Here is a 24,542-nt window from a genome sequence, read left to right as displayed (position 1 = left end):
CTAACCTGGACTCGTTAAGTTAGGCCTCTTCGTATTAAGGTTGAGTGTTGACAGACTGCCTTCTCCACAGGGGCATCTCTTACTGGTCCAGGGAGCAGAAACCAGGCCTGGGAATCACTCAGGTCTTATGCATGGCAGTGCTCAGGACGTGCTACTGAGCCCCCAGGCTAGATGTGGGATCCCAGCTTCTGACATGTTCAACTCCCCTAGAACAGGCCTTGAGTTATTTATGATGGATCTGCCTCTTCTGTTTATATTCATTCACAAATTAATAACTGTAATTTTGTGTTTTAACTTTTTAGCTGCCAAGAGCAAGGTTTAGGATTGGTGGAATATTAAATGTTCCAAAATAAAAAAAAAAAAATTGCATTGAAAACAAAGGTAAAAATAGCATTTTTACACTGCATGTTTTCCTACGTCATTCTTGGGAGGCTGATCTACAATTATGAGTAACTTGTCAACGCCAAGCTAATTATGACTACCGCACATTCTGACTAGGAGCATCATAGTAAGTCATGCAATAATACAATTCTAATTGTAATCTGCCTTGAAAATAGCTTGGAAAAAGTGGAATATCAAATGTTTATAAATGGTGGAACTGCTGAATAATGGGAGAGTGCTTGACACTGCAAAACAGTATTTGATAGTTCAATTTCTTGGTGCTTAATCTGTGACACTTGCTTGAGATTTTGTATATTTGTGTATATTTTGCATATCTGATTCAGAATTTCAAATGTAGATTTTTTTTTTATATTGCACATAACATATGTAATCCCTCCCCCCACCCCCCCTTATCAGGGGTCACCTTTGGCAGCTGCTGGGGTGTTGAGTGACACTTCTGCAGCGCTGGAACAGATTAAATATCAAGGTTCAGTCCAGTGAGGACCAACAAAAGCTGGGAGGCCCAAGCGGAGACTTGCTCTACCCAAAAACAAAACAGGTCCACATCCAGTAGTTTGTTCCAAAGCAAAGCAAAATGTATTAAAAGGTTCAAAAATACTCAAAGTTCCAAAGTGAAAAAACTCAGCATATAGTCCAGGCCGAAAAAAGAAAACAAAAAGCAAATTTACAGCCTCTAAACCACTTGAGCTCATTAGAATTTTTATTCCAGTCAGTCCTCTCCCTTCTGTTAACTGAAGGGCTTGGAGGTAAAATGCAGAGATCTTCAGATATCTTCAACTGTGGAGCTCCCCCAGACAGGATAGGCATCCCTTCCTTCTCTGAATCCTGGTCCTTCTGGCTGGATCTCAGTTACTGCTAGTAGAAACACTCCTCAGCTCTTCCAGCACTCCTTTTTGTCACCAACTTCAAGCCCTGCTCCTTTGCTTTTCAACTTATGAATTTCTACTTTCCAAACCCTGTAATCCTTAGTCAGGAGTCACTGAAAACCTCTCCTCTGTCTCTTGCTTCTCCTCTGGCACTCCCTGGTGCTTTGTGAAAGCACTAAAAACGTACCCAAAAAGCCCCATCAGCTCAGGAAATGTACCCTTGCTTCTTTGAACTTTACATGACCTTCCTCTGTTAGAGGATAATACACCTTGACAAAACTCCTTTCTAGTGAACCCATGGCAGGGTCACGCACATACAATAGATGACGGCAAGAAAAGACCAATTAACTCATTCAGTCTGCCCAGTCCTTGCTGTCCCCATGGCTGAGGCAGCCGTATAAGCTTGACCAGTATCGCTGCTATAGCATTAGTTAGCTTTGTTGTATTTTATTTAGAAACACATTTACTTTTGAATTTTTAAAAAATATTTAATCTAAAAGAAATTAAATAATTTCCCTGGGAAATTTACATTCTTATTTTACTTTTCTATTCTTTCTTTCAGTCTCCCATCATCTTCTATCCCCCAAGTTGCCAGTATTTATCTATAGTACCTGATCGCTAGTGCATCCTTGCTCACTTCTCTTTTCTCCTGTCCTCTCTTATCGTCCCTCTCCCCGCCCTTTCAGATTCAGGGAATTTTATTGGCATGACAGGTTGTACATGTTGCCAGAGTGATACATAACATGGTTACAATGAGAATATGTACATAATAGTGAAACTAGCAGTAAGAAAGAATTACTGATTTGATTTTTGTGTGCTTGTGCAGAGAGAGGAAACACATCCGAGTCTCCTTGCACTCTCTCTTGTCCTCAGTTTCCTTGACATCTAAAGGCACCAAGCCTTCAGTTTTGCAGCTGCAGCTTTGTGGCATACTATCCCATGAGACCTAAGAGATGAGCTGAATTATATTCAGTTCAGGAAGAAAGTTAAACATTGGCCTTTTCAGACAGTTTTTGAAGCTTTAGCGAGCATCTTATTGGACCCTTGCTAATACCCCTGTGTGTCCTTTGGGGCAAGGTTTCTTGTGTGTGAGAGGGGACATTATAGGGTGTAGTTTGCTTGTGTATTATAAATTATGATTTTATATCTATAGTATGTGATTCACCTTGATATCTTTTGATTTAAAGGGGAATGATTAAATAAATTCAGAGTACAGCAAGGACAATTCCCAGGTTCTGATGCTGGTCCATATTCTCCTGGGTCGGATTACATTTTGGGCCTGCTGCTAAGTTCGTTGCTGTCATTCCTCTATTTCACGCACATTCATTTTGGCAATCCTGAAAACTTGACTGGCTAGGTGTGCCTTCAGGAGAGAGTTGGGGAACCGCTACTATAGAGCACTGTTCAGAGCAGCAGAAACAAGGAGCAAAAAAACGCATGTGTGCAGGGCTAAGGAGGACCCCCGGATCACAAAGAGCGACAGAAGGGCCTGATTCAGGCAGAATGGGAGAAAGCTCTCAGGGCTTATGTCATTAAAAACTGCAGCAGGAGCTGTGATGTGTCGGTACAGATTAAATCAAGAACAGCCAAGTTAGACATTCTTCCTGGCTTTCCACCGAAGAAGCAATTACACTGCATCTTCCAGACATCTTTAGAAAATGGTGTGCATACAGGATAGGGCTGAGCTAAAAGAAGCAAGAGGCATTGTTTTTCCACCCCATCCCTGTTTTGATTGGGAATCGAATTGCACTCTTCATGTTAAGAACCTTCCATTATCTTGTCTCCTGAGAGCTCTGCCAGTAGTGATGTAAGCTTACTGCAGAGGAACCTTTCCGACCTAGCTGAGCTCCAGCTAAACTCCCTTATTTTTCAGTAGCTTCTGTCACAGAATCATCTTTTCTGGGGAGGGTGCTTGCTGTCTGATGACGGCTCTGGACTTTACATTCCAGCATTGGTATCTGCATTGCACTGAAGCTCTGACTTTAATGAAGTCAGAGCAACCTCTTTTTGGGGGGAGGAGGGAAAGAGTGTTATTTAATTGTTAAGCGATCGTGTGGCTAGCATCAAACACGTAAAAAAAATCTGGGATACGATAGATTTAAAGGTGATCTGAAATGTGTTTGGTTTGAATGCTGTTGGTGGAAATTCAGGTTGCACTTGTTTTTAAAGCTCTTCATATTTAGTAATCTTTCGTCTAAGTTTTTTATATTAGCAATGTGACACTGCCACTTCTTAGACGGCATAGAAGACGCAGCACGGCCGAGCAACAGGCTCTCTCATGTTTCTCAGGAACTGGTCCAAATCGAGGAGGATCTTCACAGTCTGCATATTAACAAGCAGCAGTTCTTACCCCTTCTGACCTGATGTCCCTATCCTGTCTTACGTTTGAGGCTGGTGGTAGTCTCGGAATTGAGATCTCTGGAATTCCATGTAAATGACATTGAGTCTTCTCAAACAGGACCATCATTTAAAAAGATCAAAAGTAAATACAAATGTCTGGGTCCCATTCCTGACTGGCAAAATTGGATGAAATATGATACTGAAGCAGAATGTATGAAAAACCTAATGTTAGTGGGGAGAAAACATGAGGTCTTCATTGTTGCTTAAGTGACAGGTGTGATGTCATTTGTTTCGTTTGGCTGGTCTCAGGAGGGCCCTGCGAATGACTGCACTCACCCTCCAGTGCTAAAGACACTGGTGTCCCTTTTTCACAGCCCAGATGCCACCAGCAGGTTCTCCTCCATTAACGTGCCACACTGTCCCTTAGGCGTGCATCAACCTTTAAGGACGCTACGGCGAGAGAGGCCAATGCTGGCACCCCTTGATAACATCACGTGGCTGGGTATTTAAACCAGACCAGTCGCGACTCCTGCTCTTTGCCTCAGCACTGGGTCTCCTGCTGTCCAAGTAGTGTGTGTTGCCAGTGATCCTGCCTCTTCTCATCAGTCCACCTTCCTTTCCCCCCCTGTATTCTCCTCAGACTGGCTACCTGGATCTGACCTTAGCCTAGACACCAACCATTCTTGCCTGCCACTCAGCTTAGCCTGGACCCTGACCGTTCTCGCCTGCCTCTGACTCTGGTCCAGACACTGACCACGCTCGATTGCTGCCTGCTCTGACCCACACTGACGCTGGACTCCCCATATCACCATACCCTGAAGGCCTCTTGCCTATGTCCTGCAGGGCTCAATCTGCAGGGAAAGGGGCTGGTATAGGTGAAGCTTTAGTTCAGTCCCATCCCGGGGTTCTTCTCCCTGCTGTTGGAGTGGACATAGAGGGTTCACTCTCTAGGTTGTACTAACCACCCTGCAGCACAATGGTCCACCTCCCCTTACATCATTGTTACCTGCTCCTCAGAGCCCAGGTGTTTGTGCTCCATGTGAGCAGATTGTTTTAAGGTTCTCTTATGTCGGCATGAAGCAGCTTTTAGGGACACATGTAGAAAGCCAATGGCTGATTTGGGCACCAGCTTTCATTAGTCCATGTTGGTACCTTATTTCAAAGGAGCCATTTTGACCAATCCAGCAGCTAGTGATCCTGGCAAAGGTTGGTTTGGCCTCTGTTTATCAGTTATTTGCCCTTCAAGCTTACTGAGGATTTCTAGCAATCTGCTGGAACCAAATCCAAGTTTTAGCAGTGCGAAGAAGAGAGGTGTCCTGAGGAGTGTGATTGATTCCTTGTTTAGTACTTATTTCCTTGCACTGCGGGTGACTTGTGCCAAAGTTTCTATAATAAGGGTGATTTTTCTGTTTGATTGTTTTTGTAATTGCATTATGTATGTAAGGACTAAACCACCGTAACATGAGAATGAGCACTGAAGAAATGATTTGCAATAAATTAAAGGTGTTCTCTTCTGTGGATTTTGTAGGGAAAACTTTTAACAAAAACAAACAAACAAACCAGATTGGTGCTAGCTTTGTGAAGGAGTGTTCTGCTCATTCACCATATAATTGCTATTGTTGTTACACAGTTTCCTAATTATGTCATCGGGAACTAAAGGGCAATGTTTTAAATTCCTTTCTTTGGCACGCAGGATGCAAGGTGCATTGTGACACAGCCATGATGTGGTGTTTAAGCGCACAGTGCTGGAGTTTCCTCTGTGCGTATTTTCTCAGCCCGTGGTAAAGAGTCCACGTGAGGCGAGAGGGACAGGGAGTTGGTGCAAGTGACGACATTGGTAGTCTTGTGCTGCTGGAACAACCCCAAATACTAGAGCAGGCTGAGGACATTCCTAATACAATCATAACAAAAGATTGATCTGAGAAAACAGGTGGCAGTTCCTTAGGGACTAATGTGACCTTTCTGGGTATTCACATGGAGATACCCAAATGGTCTCCTTCCTTGTGAAGCAGCAGGTATTCCCAGCAGAGTTCTTCTGGGCCTTGGGATGTATCAAGCTTTGCACACACCCTATAAATGGTCTGGCTGTGGAATAAATATATCCAACCTTCTCTTGCAGAGCAGCGAGTCGAGGATGTGCGCCTTATTCGTGAGCAGCACCCGACCAAAATACCAGTAAGTCGTTCTTTTTCTCCAAATGCAAAAAGTGTGTGTTTGAAAGCATTTTCTTTCCATCAGAAAAATACGAGGGAGTCCCCTTGTTTTTTGGGCTTTTTTTTGTGCCTGTGGTTGAAAATCCTGACACTTTACCCAAACAATTAAAAGGTTATCGACTGAAAACAAAAAGAACATAAGGTGATCCCTTTTTTATTAGACTAACTTCATACATTTCTTGACCAGCTTTCGAGAGCTAATATTCTCTTCCGCATGGCAGAGTAGAATGAGCAAAAGATGACATTACCAGGAAATATAAAGCAGTGTGGCTGCCAAAGTGAATCAGAAGGTTTGCCAGTGATAGGAAGGGGAAGGGGTGAGGAATGTTTGGCTAATCAGAAGGTGACAAGTACTTTAATTTTTATGGCACATAATGTGATAGGAAACCTTGGTTACTGAGTCTTTTTTTTTTTTTGTCAGTTCCAAAGTGTCTGATCAGGTTGACTTCAAAAGTCTTGCTTTTAAATTTTCCTTAGGTTTTCCTGATCACAGGGCCACTGATGTAATGGCCTGGTTCCAAAAAGTGCTCCCCCACGATACTGTCAGCCTGGTCTTCCCTGTAGAGTCGTCTTTTATGTCTGTGTGAATCGACTCTTGCCTTTAAGGTTTGTCCTGTCTTACCAGTGTAGCAAGCCTTTCAGCGTGCTACAGTTCAATATATCCGAGGAGAATTTTATAAGGGTGAGCATGTCTACCCATTGAGCCAGATCCTAAAACCTACGCCCGATTTTATAACGTGGGCGCGCTGCCGCGTGCACGTTATAAAATCTGGGCTCTGCACGCGCAAGGGGAACCCCGATAGCGTTCCCCATTCCCTCCAAGGCTGCTCTGAAATCGGAGCGGCCTTAGAGGGAACCTTTTTTCCAGTTACGCCTGCCGGCAGCCTGCCAGCACACCATGCCCCAGCACAGAGCACTCGGCCCCGCCCCGGACCGCCCCTTTTTGCAAGCCCTGGGACATATGCGCGCGCCGAGCCTATGCAAAATAGGCTCGGCGCGCGCAGGGGCAGATTTTCTCGGGTTACGCGCGGAGCCTTTGAAAACCTGCCCCATTATGTGTTTTCTGTGTAAATATAAATCCAAGTGAAGGCTCTGGCAGACCCTGAAAATGGGTTATAGGAGGGGGGAATCGTTGCAGTTTCTACAGCAAATCCCAATTACTATTACCACAATCCTGATCTGTATCGTGCAGGGCTTCTCACCCCACTCCTCGGGACACACCTAGACAGTCAGTTTTTCAGGATGAAAATACAGGAGAGAGATTTGCAGAGAACGGAAAGCTGTGCACGCAGCTATCTCTTGCTTATTCTTTGTGGGTATCCTGTAAACCTGACTGGTTATGTGTGTCCCAGGGACTGGCCCGAGACCCCTTGGCATGCTGTACATAGCCATGTAATGGATATTCCCTACTCCTTGGAGATTATAATGGAATGAAGACAGACTGACAAGACACACAACAAAAACAAACGAGAGGCTTTGAGATAAAACAGGAAGGCCTAGAGTGAAAAGAATGAAAGCAGGTGATTATAGGTGGGTTTCAATTGAGGATATTATCATAAACTATTAAGCCTCCTTAAACAGCAATTTTATAAAACTAAATAATCAAAAACAGCACGCTCAGCTGCCTTCAGGGAACTCTTATCTTTCTCCAAAGCCTGCACACTTTTCTGAAATGAACTGGTAATTAAGAGTTTGGAAGCAGGGCTGGGATCTGGCACCAAAAGCCTTCATCCCAGGTACCCAGAGATTTTTTTCCCCTTTCTTCTATCCCCTGCCAGGTTCCTTTGGTCCAGTCACTGCAGTGACGGTCCTCAGGCAGGGGTCACTGCCCAGGCCGCCTCCTAGAACCCTGCAGTCATGGGCCCTGACTCTGGTCACTGGGTGATGCCCGGGACCCCCCCCCCCCCCAGCATCCCTGCCCATCCAGATCCTGTCACATGGCATTGCAGAACAGTTCCACTGGGGCAGAGCCTGAGTTAGGGATGTTATAGTCCGAATTCCTAATATGCATTTTACAAAGAAGAAATTAGGAAGGAGGGAGAAGAAGAAAGTTGTCTTTCCAATCTTCCCCCCCCTAATCCCCTGTTTCAAGTAGAATGTGTTGCAGAGGGAATCCTATTGCAGGCTGCATCCCCTGATCAGCAGTGGCATCGCATTTCCTCCTAGGCCAGCTGGCTGTGGCCTGCACATGAGCAATAGGTCATGTTACTGCACATTTTGAAATCCGAGACATTCTGTGTTTATCTCTGGCTCATAGGCTGTGGCAGTTAGGATGTAATTACGCCCTTTGTGTACGCATGTAACCTCCGGCCGGCCCGTGGTGGAAGACTTTGTGAAGGCAGAGAAGTTAATTTCCAAACAAACTAAAGACTGAGCAGGTGGGAGGGGGAGAGCAGTGTGATCGGGAAGCAGGAGCAGCAGATGCTTGACTTAGGTAGGAATACGGCTGATGCCTAAGTAGTAGATCTCACTGAGCACAGAGCTGAATTAGTTACCAGGAAGGAATGGCATCCCTCGTCGACACTGGCACCCTCTGATCTGGTAATTGTGGATGTTTGACAGTACGGCCTTAAGAACTCAGGTTTCTCCTCTTACCTTCAGGGATCAGAAAATTAATGTAGTGTGTGACATTTTTTGATTGCCCTCATCCAGAAGTGGGCAGAACATAGCACACAGGCCAAAACTGGCCCATTGGCTCCTTTTTATTTTTTTTTTTCCCCTGCCTGCTGAGGTCCAGTAACTTATGTGCGGCCTGTTGATGCTTTAATTCTGGGCTGACCTGCCTGATGTCGTCATTGAGGGCCCAGCTTTGCATGGAACTGAGCACCTCATCAAAAACAACGTGTTGATGTTTTTTTCATTTTTGGCCGTGTGCACGGGTGCCTATTTTCTTGGTTGCAGCTCATCAGAGATGGTAGGAACAGTGTGAGAAGGCCCCCAGTGCAGGACGAGCAGCTGTGTGTGCCCCGATCCTGCCTCTTCTGAAGCAGCAGGCACCTCTGAAGCTCCCTAACCCAATGCTGCCTGGGGACAGCGAGACTTAAAGGAGAGGCTTTCTCTCTTCCCTCTCCCCTGTAGTAATAGATCTCCAGACCAAACAAGTCTTTTCCCTGCTAGATCAAGTCTGAGGATTAATCTGCAGCGGGAGGGGGGAAGAGAGACAGTAATACTTTGGGACACGAGGGGGATGAGAGAGGAGGTGTGGGGACAAAGATGGGAGAGCTGGATGCTGAACAGTGGAGAGGAAGGGGGTCAGATGGGAGATATTGATGGTGGGAAGAGGGTGCAAGAGACAGAAAAAGAAGAGAGCAAGGAGGGTGGGGCAAGGGGATGGGAGGGAGGGGGTCAAAAGTATTGTGGGGAGATCCCCCCTGGAGAACGAAGAGGCACTAAAACTGCACTGCTTTCTGAGCCTTTTTCTCAATCTATTTTAAAGCTATTACAAATTTTGTGTCATTATTTCAATACTGAAATATGCGCAGTGATAAAACTGTATTACAATAATATAACTGTATATAAGATGGAGGAAACTATCAGTAAGCTGTGAGAGAGACTGTATAAGCTCTGACTACAGTTCTTTACCACATCTGCCCATCCTGCATCGTGCAGCACCCCTCTTGACAGCGGCACCCTTGCATTCCCAGTCCCCAAATCTGCACCGAGCATTTACCCTGCTAACACTCACTGATAAGCAGCATGCCCAGATATTGCACACGGTTATTTGCTGATCTGGTTAGAGTCCTGCTTACTCCTTGTAAACAGTTACCGTTTCCACACTACTGTATACTGGAAGATTGTACTGCAGCATTAGCCTTCTGTAACATGCTTTAAACTTTCTTTTGGAAAAGATTGAAACAGGTGGTGATGCTTTTTTTTCTCATGGGGTAACCCCTCAAATGATCTTAATAAGAGATCTAAAGGCCCCCCCCCCCCCCCCCCCCGAGCCCAGCACAGACAAAATGTAGCCCTGTTTTAAAAGGAAGTTTGCCCATTCTTGGCCCAGCCCATCTTCCTTCTGTTCTCTATTTATGAAAAGGCTGGGCGGGAGGTCTGAGGTGCTGTGGGGCTTTGTTTTCTGCCGATTCAGACTCCTTCCTCTATAGCCCGGTCTTTACAGCAGCAATCCAGACAAGGTAAATCTGCCCCTTCTGATTCTGTGCAGTATTGGCATCCTCGGTGTTAATTCCTTGCAAACATGGCAGGTAAGGATCAGGAGGCCCATCCAGCCTACTCAATTTACTTCCTCTTTTAATGTCTGACTCTCTTTGATTTCTCACTATCATTTACTTCTTACACAAACATACGTGGAGTGATTGAGGTTTCGCTCCCCATTTTAAATATGTAAAGCTAGAGAGAGAGAAATGAGGAAGATTTTAGTAGGAAGAGGCGCCACCCACTGCAGTAATTGCCCTGCCTGTGTAGGACACGTGGTGCGGCCTGGAAGTGACCTGTTGTACTGTGCATTATTAATGAAAGTTGTGTAGAAGTACAACAGTTTGAAATGCGATACTGAGGCCTGAGCCCATCGCTGTGAGAGGTTTGGAAAACAGGGCACTTCCTCAGCCGGTTAGGGCTGGGCCACCGTATCTTCCATGACAGCCGAATGTCTGCAGCTGTACTTGTGACCCAGGGTGCAGGCAATGAAAAAGGGGGTTAGCCTCCTGTTTGCCAGGAAATTAAGCGTGGAAATAACAGTTTTATAGAAATCAGCTCTTATTGTCCATGTGAATGACCCAGCAGGCAGTGCTGAAAGCTCAAAGGTTGGGTTTTGGCCTCCATTTTACCATGAACCATTATAAAATATCACTGCGGGGTTTGTGCTAAAATCTTGATTTGCTATGTACTTTGCTAATGCCAAGCACCCTTTTGTGTCTGTTGCCAGGTGATTATTGAGAGATACAAGGGGGAGAAGCAACTGCCTGTGTTGGATAAAACCAAGTTTCTCGTACCAGATCATGTTAATATGAGCGAACTCATCAAAATCATTAGGTATGAAATTTTGATATAATTATGAAGGCATGGGTCGTGGATTAAGGTGGGGGTTTCATAATTTTCTTATTATAATCAAGAGAGAAAAATACCCACAAGCTGTTTGTGTGACTTACAAGATCAAAGCCAGCTGAATAAATATTTCAGTTGTGCATATTATACAGCTGCTCTTGGGTTAGTGATATTCAAAAAGAATTGTAGCAACAAATTGCTCAAACCTACTGCTTGCATAATGTTTAAAACCAGAAATCCTATATGTAGGCAAAAATGTAAAAAAAAAAAAAAAATTCAAGAAATACATAAACTACTTTAGGTTATTCATCTTTTCGGTCTTAATTTTTAATTTCACAGCATATATTGATCATTTCCTGCAAATTTTCAGAAAAAAAATGACAGGCCTTGTAGGTCTCTCTCTGGCTGTGATGTCAAACTCCTAGCCAGAGACTCCTAGATGGTAGTGGAGGTATGGTAGAGACAGACAGGAAAACAGATGCATGTCTTCCTCTGAGGTCTGCTGGAGCAGCTCAAAATAGAGATCAAGGATGAGAAGTGTGTGTATGTTAGGGAGGGGGTAGTTTCTGCGTGCTGAGACAATATTAATACAATGTAGACACTGGCAGCATTTGTAAACTTTACAGCCAAGTTTTGTAGGACTGCTACTTTCACAACAAAATATTAAAAGGAAAGTGAACTCAAAACAGTAGCCTGGGTAGGGCATGATACAAACATTGTCAATAAATAATAAAATACTTGATAAAAGAGGTAGAGAAAATTCAAGGTTCATCAATTAGGGGAATTTTTTATTTTTATAACAGTCTGCATAAATTTGCAGGCTGCTCTACATCTGAGTTACACCAATTTTCAAAGCAAACTTTACACAGGTACTCTTGGCTTTGAAAATTAATCCCACGAAAACTACATTTGTGTAGGGAAAACTTTGGGGGGTAAATTTAGGTTTTTGCTTTTCAAAATAGAAAAGTGTTCACACAAATGCAAACCCCACCCAGATTCTGCCCCTGGAATACATCTCCCCGATGCATCTATAACTATTTACGTCAGCCGAGCAATTTTCAAAAGGGCCATTTCTGGGGGTGAAGAAGCACTGTTTTATCCTCCGAAGTGCCTTTGAAAATGACCCTCTCTATATCTGGTTAGAGTTTCTCTGAAGTATCAAATGAGTCTGCCAGAAGATCTGCACTTGATCCCTGTGCCAGCTCTTCCGTCAGTTGGGGGATGCCACAGAAGCAGAATTCAGAAACCCTGGAGGAAGTCTGGCTCTGCACAGTGGTGACACCTATTGGCCAAACTTAGGGTCTCATTGTAGGGTTCTGGATAGAGTTGAGGATTATCACAACTGGAATGAGTTGGGAGATATAAGGTAGAGGAAAAGGCTTATGATGCTGGATCTCGGCCTCTGTTCTACATGAGCTAGAAGTACAAAAGACGTAGGAGGAAACTGCCAGGCCAAACCCCCCAAACCAGTGGAGTTGTACGGACCAGGATAGTTCCAGTTAGAGCAAATCCTAGCAAATGTTCATTAAGGAATCTTGATGCATTTCTCAGGTGCTGGAGGCATTTAGTCTCATGCTTTACAATGCCCAGATAGCATCTGAAATCCTTTATTGTACATATACCATCTTTATTGCTGCCATCAGGATACGGGCAACTCCTTGTTACCTTCATAAGACTTTCCATACTGAGTCAGACAGAGGCTCCAGCAAGCCCAATATCCTATTTTCAACAGTGGCCAATTCAGGACACAGATCTGGCAAGATCCCAAATAGTAAATGGATTCCACAAATCCTTTACCCAAGGCAAGTCTTGCCTCACAAATCTGCTTCACTTTTTTGAAGGGGTTAATAAACACGTGGATAAAGGTGAACCGGTAGATGTAGTGTATTTGGATTTTCAGAAGGCGTTTGACAAAGTCCCTCATGAGAGGCTTCTAAGAAAACTAACTAAAAAGTCATGGGATAGGAGGTGATGTCTTTTAACCAGTTTGTAATCCAAGAAAGGACAGGAAACAGAGAGTAGGATTAAATGGACAATTTTCTCAGTGGAAGGGAGTGGGCAGTGGAGTGCCTCAGGGATCTGTACTTGGACCGGTGCTTTTCAATATATTTATAAATGATCTGGAAAGAAAAACGACAAGTGAGGTAATCAAATTTGCAGATGATACAAAATTGTTCAGAGTAGTTAAATCACAAGCAGATTGTGATAAATTGCAGGAAGACCTTGTGAGACTGGAAAATTGGGCATCCAAATGGCAGATGAAATTTAATGTGGATAAGTGCAAGGTGTTGCATATAGGGAAAAATAACCCATGCTATAGTTACACAATGTTACGTTCCATATTAGGTGCTACAACCCATGAAAGAGATCTAGGCATCATAGTGGATAACACATTGAAATCGTCGGTTCAGTGTGCTGCGGCAGTCAAAAAAACAAACAGAATGTTGGGAATTATTAGAAAGGGAATGGTGAATAAAACGGAAAATGTCATAATGCCTCTGTATCGCTCCATGGTGAGACCACACCTTGAATACTGTGTACAATTCTGGTCGCCGCATCTCAAAAAAGATATAATTGCGATGGAGAAGGTACAGAGAAGGGCGACCAAAATGATAAAGGAAATGGAACAACTCCCCTATGAGGAAAGACTAAAGAGGTTAGGACTGTTCAGCTTGGAGAAGAGACGACTGAGGGGGGGATATGATAGAGGTGTTTAAAATCATGAGAGGTCTAGAACGGGTAGATGTGAATCGGTTATTTACTCTTTCGGATAGTAGAAAGACTAGGGGGCACTCCATGAAGTTAGCATGGGGCACATTTAAAACTAATTGGAGAAAGTTCTTTTTCACTCAACGCACAATTAAACTCTGGAATTTGTTGCCAGAGGATGTGGTTAGTGCAGTTAGTGTAACTGGGTTTAAAAAAGGATTGAATAAGTTCTTGGAGGAGAAGTCCATTACCCGCTATTAATTAAGTTGACTTAGAAAATAGCCACTGCTATTACTAGCAGCAATAACATGGAATAGACTTAGTTTTTGGGTACTTGCCAAGTTCTTATGGCCTGGATTGGCCACTGTTGGAAACAGGATGCTGGGCTTGGACCCTTAGTCTGACCCAGTATGGCCTGTTCTTATGCTCATACCCAGGGATAAGCAGTGGCTTTCCCCAAGTTTACCTGGTTAATAATGGTTAATGGACTTTTTTCTGTAATTAACAGCTAATTTAGCCTTCTACCACTAGCACCAAACAGACTTATCTCTATAAGGTCCTGATTTATCAAGGCATTTTCCCAGACTCAGAATGGGAGAAATGCCTTAGTGAATCAGGCCCTAAACTGGTAGAGTTTTCATCTCTACTGACCCTGTGCAAGCCTCCTCAGTCATTTTTTTGTCCAAGTTAAAGCATGGATGTGTATTCAGTTTTTCCTCTCATATTTCTTTGAATTGTTTTCTTCCATTTTTGTTCAGTTTGTTGCCTTGCTGCCTCTGCAGAAACCCCAACAGCACTTTCATGCTACAAAAAAAAAAGTTTGGTTTTTTTTTGGTCATACTTTGCCTCCTCACCATGTTGGGCAAAAAGAAACAATGGTCAGTGGCTAAAAGTTGCGTTTGCAGTAAGATTATGTCCCTCACTGATGGCCATGGGGCTGACCCATGACCAGGAGACTTGCTATGCCTATGGCTGAATGTCTCCGCAGTTCCAACATTTGAGAGCCACTAAGAAAGAGACTAATGCTTCTCCTTTTCAAGGCTGTAGTAAATCCTTTTCCCAGAGTGCAGCATGTCTGCCTCACCAATGCATATATCGAAGAAACAGAAACATAAGTGAGATGCATCGGCACCAGTAGATGCACGCTGCGTCAGCACAGAAGACACAGACTGCATCAGATCTCTCGACACATGGTGCACTGATGCATCCAACACTGGTGCACGACACTGATTTTATCCATGCATGTCCCACTGATGCATTTGATGCAGGATCCTCAGCCCACTCTTCTCTTCTGTCTTCTGAAGCATGATGTATTGAGAATGTCGATGCACTCCAGCGCTTCCTTGCATCATGGCACCAGAAAAAGTGGATCCATCTCGATGCTACCAGCACATACGACCATAAAGCACTCTACTTCTGTTCATGCATTGTCAATGCATTCTAAAAGTGATCCCTCGAAGCATTCACCGAAGAATTTTGCTGTACCTTCAAGACATTCTATTCCTTCAAAGACCCTGGAACCCTCAGAGCCTGCAGATTGCTTTACCAACACAGCTGTTTGCAGATCATCACCAAGCAGGGTCAACAGGTCGTTCCTACTCATCACTCTCCCTCAAATTTTGGCGCAGGGCCTTCGATTGGATGCTCCAGATCCAGTTTGCTCCATAATACCACTCACCTCCAATAGGCCCTCTATTGTTGAGCAAGAGTTTATCCTCAAATCTGAAGATGATGATCCACCTCCCACACTGGGACAGAGAACATGGTAGTCTTTCGACCAGGTTGTGGATATTGTGAAGGATTTCTTTGCTTTCCCTATCAAGAGAGCTAGGAGAAACTTTCCAAACACTCCTTTCCCCTTTTGCTACAGTGATCGTTGTTAACATATCAGAACCTGCACTTCAGGGCTTGTCATCAATAGCAGCAGAGTCATCCCATTTGGAGGTTGCGGACCAAGCTATTTCCCCTCCATGACAATTGGAAGAACCGCTCCAATCACCTGTGTCGTCTTTGCAATCCTGGCTTAGCATACCTTCATGCTTGGTTCAGAGGAAGGGTGTATGGGAATTCCCTCTGATCCACTTCTAGATTCCACACCTCCAGAGTAGCTTACCTATTTGAAATTCGTTGAAGATGGGCAAAATGCTAAATATCAATGTAGATAAGAGTGAAAAAAACCCCAATCGGAAGTCCTTGGAATCCTTCAGATACTAGTTCAAAAACACAGACTTTGAGGAAATGGGGAAGTACCTGGAGGAAGAACTTAAAGGATGGGAGAACGAGAGAGATGTGGATCAGCAGTGGTCCAATCTAAAAGGAGCAATCACCAAGGCAACTGCTCTATATGTTAGAAATGTAAAGAAAAGCAAAAGAAAATTGAAACCTATCTGGTTCTCAAAGGAGGTGGCTGACAAAATTAAAGCGAAAAGAACAGCATTCAAGAAATATAAAGGATCCCAAAGGGAGGAGCACAAAGAAGAATATTTGTATCAACTGAGGGAGACAAAGAAATTAATCAAGTTGGCAAAAAGTCAAGCAGAAGAGAGGATTGCCAAGGAGATAAAAAAAATGGTGACAAAACATTTTTCAGATACATCAGCGAAAAGAGAAAGGTCCAAAGTGGTATAGTGAAATTGAAAGGTGGTAATGATCAATGTGTGGAGAGAGACGAAGAAATGGCAGAAATATTAAACGAATACTTCAGCTCTGTGTTCAGTAAAGAAGACCCCGGAGAAGAACCATCTCTACACAACAAAAAACTGGAGGGAAGTGGAATAGATGAAAATCCTTTTACAGTAGAAAATGTGTGGAAAGAGCTAAAGAACCTGAAAGTGGACAAAGCCATGGGGCCTGATGGGATACATCCAAGGATATTGAGGGAGCTCAGAGATGTTCTGGCGGGTCCGCTGTGTGACCTGTTCAATAGATCCCTAGAAACGGGAGTGGTGCCGAGTGATTGGAGAAGAGCGGTGGTGGTCCCGCTTCACAAGAGTGGGAACAGGGAGGAGGCTGGCAACTACAGACCGGTTAGCCTCACTTCGGTGGTGGGAAAAGTAATGGAATCACTGCTGAAAGAGAGAATAGTGAACTATCTACAGTCCGGAGAATTGATGGACCAGAGGCAACATGGATTCACCAGGGGAAGATCCTGTCAGACAAATCTGATTGACTTTTTTGACTGGGTAACCAAGGAATTGGATCGAGGAAGAGCGCTCAATATCATATACTTGGATTTCAGCAAAGCTTTTGATACGGTTCCGCACAGGAGACTGGTGAATAAAACGAGAAGCTTAGGAGTGAGTGCCAAGGTGGTGACCTGGATTGCAAATTGGTTGACGGACAGAAGACAATGTGTGATGGTAAATGGAACCTTCTCTGAAGAGAGAGCGGTTTTAAGTGGTGTACCGCAAGGCTCGGTGTTGGGACCGGTCCTGTTCAATATCTTTGTGAGCAACATTGCGGACGGGATAGAAGGTAAGGTTTGTCTTTTTTGCGGATGACACTAAGATCTGCAACAGAGTGGACACGCCGGAAGGAGTGGAGAGAATGAGACGGGATCTAAGGAAACTGGAAGAGTGGTCGAAGATATGGCAGCTGAGATTCAATGCCAAGAAGTGCAAAGTCATGCATATGGGGAGTGGAAATCCGAATGAACTGTATTCAATGGGGGGGGAAAGGCTGATGTGCACGGAGCAGGAGAGGGACCTTGGGGTGATAGTGTCTAATGATATGAAGTCTGCGAAACAATGCGACAAGGCGATAGCAAAAGCCAGAAGAATGCTGGGCTGCATAGAGAGAGGAATATCGAGTAAGAAAAGGGAAGTGATTATTCCCCTGTACAGGTCCTTGGTGAGGCCTCACCTGGAGTACTGTGTTCAGTTCTGGAGACCGTATCTACAAAAAGACAAAGACAAGATGGAAGCGGTACAGAGAAGGGCGACCAGGAAGGTGGAGGATCTTCATCGGATGACGTACGAGGAGAGATTGAAGAATCTAAATATGTACACCCTGGAGGAAAGGAGGAGCAGAAGTGATATGATACAGACTTTCAGATACTTGAAAGGCTTTAATGATCCAAAGACAACGACAAACCTTTTCCGTAGGAAAAAAAATCAGCAGAACCAGGGGTCACGATTTGAAGCTCCAGGGAGGAAGATTCAGAACCAATGTCAGGAAGTATTTCTTCACGGAGAGGGTGGTGGATGCCTGGAATGCCCTCCCAGAGGAAGTGGTGAAGACCAGAACTGTGAAGGACTTCAAAGGGGTGTGGGATAAACACTGTGGATCCATAAATTCAAGAGGCCGCCAATGAAGAGTGGGGGACTCTCCAGAATGATGGCTACTGCCTGGAAACAATACCCTTATTCAATAAACATATACATGGTTACTGTGACTCCAACATCACTCTAAGATTCAACAGCATGAGGAAATGTGGAAAAAAGGATTTGCACTCACAATGACGGGAGTAGCTGGCTTGTTACGGCGGTTACTACCCCAAACCAAATGTGCCTGATACTTCACTTTCGATGCATATCCAGCATGGCTCTCTGCTTCAACGGCATGGGAGAAAGACTGATACATCACGCATTTCCAGCATAGCTCTCTGCTTCAACGGCAGGGGAAAAGAAAAACAACCAATAAGGGCTGTATAACATAGTCTGGGTAAAACAAATAAGCATGGGTGTAGCTTGCTTAATGCGGCGGTTACTACCCCTAACTAATCAAGCTAGACATTTCACTTGGATGCCGCTCCATCACTGCTCTCTACATTAATGGTGGGGGTGGAAGGGAAATAGAACCAAGAGCTAAGAGAAACAGATAAGTATGGGAGAAAAAATGTATGAGGCTTGCTGGGCAGACTGGATGGGCCGTTTGGTCTTCTTCTGCCGTCATTTCTATGTTTCTATAAAACTGTGGATCTCCTGACTCATGACTTTCTCAACACTTTGAAAATGAAAATTTGGGAAACTCCTATCTCTGGAATAATAGCGGTCAGGAAAGCTGGACCGCAAATACAGAGTGCAGAAGTCTCTGAGCTATGGAATAGGCCAGCCCCCTCACCAGTTCATAGTAGTTGAGTCTGCCCTAAAAAAAAAAAAAAAAAAGTGAACAAAACCTGGAATCATTCCAATTAACCTCCAGAAAAGGACCACAGACTTCTGGATAACTTCAGAAAGAGAAAATTTCAGGACTCCTCACCAATTTTACAGTCCAATATATTCATGATTGAATACAAAAGCTACAAATATTTTTCTTTATGGACAGTGGCAAAATCTATTCCACTCAACCATTGCTGGATGTGGAGAAATGCATAAGATACCTATTACGATCAGTGTATGAATCATTTGATTCTGTTGCTAGGAGCTCAGAAAATAGTGTGGCTTAAAGCTAGCAGCCTCCGTGACGACATTGAAGAGATCGCAGACCTCCCTTGTCTAATAGAAAATCTCTTCAGTGAAAAGCGCAGGGAGAGGGTTTCCTAAATTAAGAACAGAATGTGGTGGTTCAATTATTAGATAGCATCAGAACAGCCCGTCTTTCTAGGTGTTCCTTCTTCTCCTATAAGAGAGATTTTTATTAGTGATGGCCTTATTGCCCCTTTTTCAGCAGTATCAGCTGTCTCCTTTTCCAGCTCAGAGACAGCAACAACTTCTGGCCAAGCCTCCCCAGAAGGAGTGCCTACAACCAAAGATCATCTCATCAAGCCCAACCAACGTCTGGGCCCAATTATTTATTTTTTTGGCGATTTTGTAACATAACTAACATAGTGATCTTTCTGCTCATATATTTGAGGCTAAGTTTTGATATCTGCTACCATGCAGCACTTCCATTCCAGTCAGAGGCAGAATCCAAACTTTCCTGGAGTCATGGCCCCACATAATCAAGAACAGTTAGGTCCTCAGCATTGTGTACTCTGGATACTAATTGCATTTCTCTGGCTACCATCCCTTCCACACTACTTGACTCTCCATCTAGATCAGTTTTAGCTACTGCAAGTGGAAGTATAATTCCTTCTCCAACAGCAAATGATAGAATCTGTCCTTCCCTCACAGCAGGGACAGGGCTTCTACTCCCACCATTTCCTTATTTCCAAGAAGTCAGGTGGATTGAGGCCAATTCTGGATTTGAGACACTTGAATAAGTATCTGCACTGAGAGACATTCAAAGTGAATTTACTCAACACTATTCTGACCTTTATATCAAGGATGCATATGCCCATATTCCCATCTACCTTTTTCCTGCTATGCTGTTTTTTGCTTTAAATTGATTCTGCTCCTAACTAATACAAGGTACTCACATTTGGTCTGTTAGTGGCTCCAAGGGTCTTCACCAAGTGCCTTGCAGTGGTCGAGTCCCATCTACGTCTATGGGGGATTCAGGTGTTCCTGTACCTGGATAACTGATTAATTATAGCATCCTCTCAAGAAAGGATTTGCTTTCCCTACACAAAACGATGTGTCTTCTATAAGACCTCGGTTTTCTGGCGAACTTCGAAAAGTCCCATCTAGTCCTAACAAAGCACATTGGAGCATGGATCAATTCATTACAACAGAAAATGTTTCTCCTCAGACTGAGCGGCCATCATGTGATTTGCTGATCCACAAACTGCTTGCATCTCAATGCACCACAATTGTCTGTCTAGGACATATGGTTGCTGCGATGCATGTCTTCCCACTTACCTGCTTACATATCTGTTGCTTGCAGTGGAGTCTGCACAATCAGTGCGCTAACCCAGGCACTGATGTCAGTGGTTCATATTTAGCAAGAAATGAAACAGGAACTGTGCTGGTGGCTGCCTCATGTTCTTTGGCTCGGTGCTACCCTTCGTCTTCTCCTTCAAGTCACATTAACCACAGATGCCTCCATAAAGGGATGGGGTACACATACCCAGTCCTATTGGACTCAAGGCACTTGGTCTCTAAAGAAACGTCATCTTAAGATCAGTCTCCTGGAACTAAGAGTGATCAGATTCTCTTTCATAGTGTTTATGCATCATCTTCCTGCTCCAAACCAACAATCAAGTGGCAATGTTTTATGTCAGTAAACCAGGAGGCACAGCATCATGGACATTTATCAGGAAGCAATGAAAATTTGGCAATGGGTAACTGAACATCAGGCTGTGCTGCAAGCCACTTACCTTCCAGGCACATCCAGTACATTGGCGGATCGCCTCAGCAGAATGTTTTGTCCTCACAAATGGTCTCTACCACAATCCACAGCCAGCAAACTGTTCAAATGGGGTCGATGAGGGAGAGGACGAAGGGGAGCTCCGACCTGAAGAACATGAGGCATCAGCCACCAGCACAATTTGTGTTTCATTTCTTGCGAAATATGGACCAATGACATCAGCAATTGGGTTAGCTTATTGATTGTGCAGACCCCACTGTAGGCAACAGATTTGTAGGCAGATAAATGGGACAGCATGTATCGCAACAGATCAAAACTGAAAATTGGACCAATTTTCTCCATTCTTCTGAATGATCTCAGACTAGCTCAAGATACTTTCCTACTCAACTGGAGAACAAGCTTCATATACACTTTTTCGCCGATACCACTGATCACAGAGAGTGCAGAAACTTCAAGATCATGCCAGCATGATCCTCAGTACCAGCATGCCCCAGACAAATCTAGTTTGCATATCTTGTACAATTTTAGCAAATGTTGCTTACCTGTAACAGGTGTTCTCACAGGACAGCAGGATGTTAGTCCTCACATATGGGTGACATCACAGGATGGAGCCCAATCACGGAACACTTTTTTGTCAAAGTTCCCAGAATAGAACCCTAGGCCATGCTGAGAGTAGGGTACGGGTTCTATTGCCTTGGATTGGAGAAGGAGGGAGGCCGCCTGATCCAGAAGGATGGAGTGATCGGATGTTCTCCACGTCTGCAGAGGTGGGAAGTCCAGTGGCACGGAGAGAAAGTTCAGATGGTAACCCTAGGCAATTATCGCCAGTACCCACTGGTCTGAGGTAATTGAGTGCCATATGTTGTTGAAATGGCACAGTCAGCCTCCCACTGGTATGTGAAGCAATGGTGGCTGGTGGCTGCTCTCTAGGTGGAAGTCAAAACCCTGAAGCAGGACCTGGTTGAGGAGCTGCTTGCGGCTTTTGTTTCCGTGTCTGACGAGACTGGGCTTTTTGAAAAGGTCTCGTGGCACGGGATCTGGTGGGGCAGGTAGGACTTCTTCAGCCGGAAGGAGGACTTCTTAGAGTCCTTTCGGAAGGGCTGTTTTGAAGAGTAGTCAGAAGGTATCGGAGAGAGCTGTCTGAGAGTCTCATGATGATCCTTAAGTTCCGCCACTGTTTGTTGAATCTGTTCTCCAAATAGGTTATCTCCTACACAGGGTAGGTCAGATAACCAGTCTTGTACCTGAGGGCGAAGGTCGGAAGACTTGAGCCAGGCCCATCTCCTTGCCAAAATAGCTGCTGCAGATACTCTGGTAGCAGTATCAAAGACATCGTAGGATGATCTGATCTCATGCTTGCCTGCTTCAAAACCCTTGTTTACTAGGGTTTGAAGCTGATCTTGGAATTGTTGAGGCAGGGTATCTGTCAAATCTTGTATCTGCTTAAAAATGACCCTATTATATTGGGTCATATAGAGCTGATATGCTGCTATCCGGGAGATGAGCATTGAGCCTTGGAATACTCTGCGGCCAATGGCATTTAGAAACGTCTGTTCCTTACCAGGGGGAAAAGAAGTGTGAGGCTTTGATCTCTTTGCTCTTTTTTGTGCAGATTCAACAACTACAGATTGGTGATCCAATTGAGTTTTCTGAAAACCTGGAGCTGACTGCACCAAATAGGTTGTGTCAGCTTTTCTATGCAATGGAGCCAGGATGTTCCCAGTTCTTCTTGAGGAGATCCAGAAGAACCTGGTGGATAGGGATGGAGGTTTTTTTCCTTGGGAGCATCCAAGAATTGGAGCAACTCCATCATCTGGTGTATGTCATCCTGTTCAGTCTGCAATTGGAAGGGAACCAATTCAGACATTTCCTTCACAAAATTTATAAAAGGAGAGGTCCTCTGGAGGAGAATGCTTCCTACTTTCAGTGGGTGAAGGTGGTGAAGGCAAATCATCTGTGTCTGGGGAGGAATCATCAGTCCAGGTGTCGTAGGGATCACCACCTGTCCCTCTAAGAACTAGAGGGGGACGGGGTGGTTGGATACCTGAAGTTCCTGGTCTAGGCTGTGAAGGAATCGGAGGAATTATCGGAGGCACCGATGAAGGCATCGAGGGCATCAATGGATGGCTCGGTGGCAGCGAGGGACGTATCGGCACTGATGGTTGGATCGGTGGTGAGGGATGTATCGGCATCGATGGCTGAGGCAGAACTCCCGAAGGAGGGATGCGGAATGGTGTTTCTCCTCCCGATGACAGTGTAAGTGGGGAGGGCACAGAGCCATCGGAGACCCGGGGTCCATCGGTGGAAAAGCAGCAATAAGCGCTTCCATCCTGGAGAGCAGCGGTGCCAACGCTGCCGGAATCGGGTTGGTGGATGGTTCCGCAATTGGTACCGGTGTTGGTGCCGAAGGAACCTGGAGTCCTTGCATCGCCTTGTCGATGGCCTCCTGAACCATCCAGTCCAGTTCTTCTCAGAGACCTGGAGCAAGCAGCCCCGGCTCCGGAACAGAAGAAGGAGGCAGAGGCATAGCTGGAGGGACCACCGTTAAAGGTGAAGTCGCAGCTCCCGATCCCCTGTCAGGTGAGGGTTGCCTCGATGACTCGGTCGCCGAAAAGGTCGATGCCTTTTCTGGAAGGGGTTTCTTTGGCGGCTTGGACGATGTTGATGATTTCACTCCCTCTGGTCCGAGACTTACAGTATCGATGGCGATGTTTGTCTCTATGATCCCCTCTGTCCTGAGGGGGAGTAGAGGGTGTCAAAGGTCGAAATGTCGTCGTTGCTGGCGCGAAGTTGACGGTGCCAGTTCCGACGACGACGATGCAATGGACGGAGTCGGGGTTTGAGCACGGAAGAGAAATTCCATCTTCTCCATTCTGGCCTTGCGACCTTTTGGTGTCATCGGGACACATTTGGTGCAGGTCAAGACATCGTGCTCGCGTCCTAGACACATAACACAGACTTTATGGGGGTCTGTGATGGACATGGTGCGATTTACAGTCTGGGCACCGATGGAACCCCGACGCCATGGAAAAAATCGAGCCGCGGTACGGTCGACGGCCAGTAGGCCGCGAGGGCCAAACTCGACGGTAATCGGAAAACGGGTAAAAGCTTACCAGAGTACCGCGGTCTGAAAAAAGTTAAAGGAGGGACCCCTGTGGGGCAAATTAACTTTTAGTAATTCCGTGAGGAATTCCTGTCAGGAATCTCTGCAGAGCTCCTTATCCGCGTGGCTACTGCTGCGTGAAAAAAGAAGACTGAAGGGGGACCCCTGCTGGCTGCAGGGTTAGTGTCATGCTGGGCATGCCCAGTAGGGGCCAGTCAAAGTTCTGGAAACTTTGACAAAAGTGTCCCGTGATTGGGCTCCATCCTGTGATGTCACCCATATGTGAGGACTAACATCCTGCTGTCCTGTGAGAACTATCTGTCCTCCAATCCACCTCTGATTGGCTCCTACGCCGCTAACCCAGGAAGGAAGGAAGGAAGAAAGCTATATCATCCGAATGAGATATCCCTCAATCTCTTAGCTTGGATGTTGAATGCTCAGTAACAGCAGATCTGTTACTATTCAAGAATGTCAGACATTGTTCTTTCATCCCTCAACTACACAGTTATTCTTTTAAATGGAATAGATATTTGAAGTAGTGTAGCCAAAATGGCCTAGATCAGGAGTGCCAACACGCATAAGTCAACTTTTATTTACCAGAACATCACTTAAAAAATGACCTCATTCATCCCACTCATTCATTAAAACCATGACATCATAATACTTGTATGCATAATCAAATATTCATCAAATGATTTTCACCAGATAATTATTATACCCATAAACAAAAACTGTAATTTTATACAATATTCATCAAATAATTGTCACAGAATGGTTATT

The 24,542-nt window shown here is 44.7% G+C and overlaps 1 protein-coding gene across 1 annotated transcript in view; it reads left to right on the top strand.

Moving 5' to 3' along the window:
* MAP1LC3B (microtubule associated protein 1 light chain 3 beta) overlaps positions 1–24,542 on the top strand; it is a 34,663-nt gene that overhangs the window by 1,547 nt on the left and 8,574 nt on the right. Inside the window, exons 2-3 of the mRNA XM_029608039.1 lie at positions 5,728–5,783; positions 10,704–10,810. Coding sequence (XP_029463899.1) covers positions 5,728–5,783; positions 10,704–10,810 — 163 coding nt within the window. The remainder of the gene's footprint in view (positions 1–5,727; positions 5,784–10,703; positions 10,811–24,542) is intronic.

The sequence above is a fragment of the Rhinatrema bivittatum genome, chromosome 7, assembly GCF_901001135.1.
Source record: "Rhinatrema bivittatum chromosome 7, aRhiBiv1.1, whole genome shotgun sequence".
Classification (NCBI taxonomy): domain Eukaryota; kingdom Metazoa; phylum Chordata; class Amphibia; order Gymnophiona; family Rhinatrematidae; genus Rhinatrema; species Rhinatrema bivittatum.
Note: the sequence above shows the minus strand (reverse complement) of the source record. Positions and strands in the feature narration are given on the sequence as shown.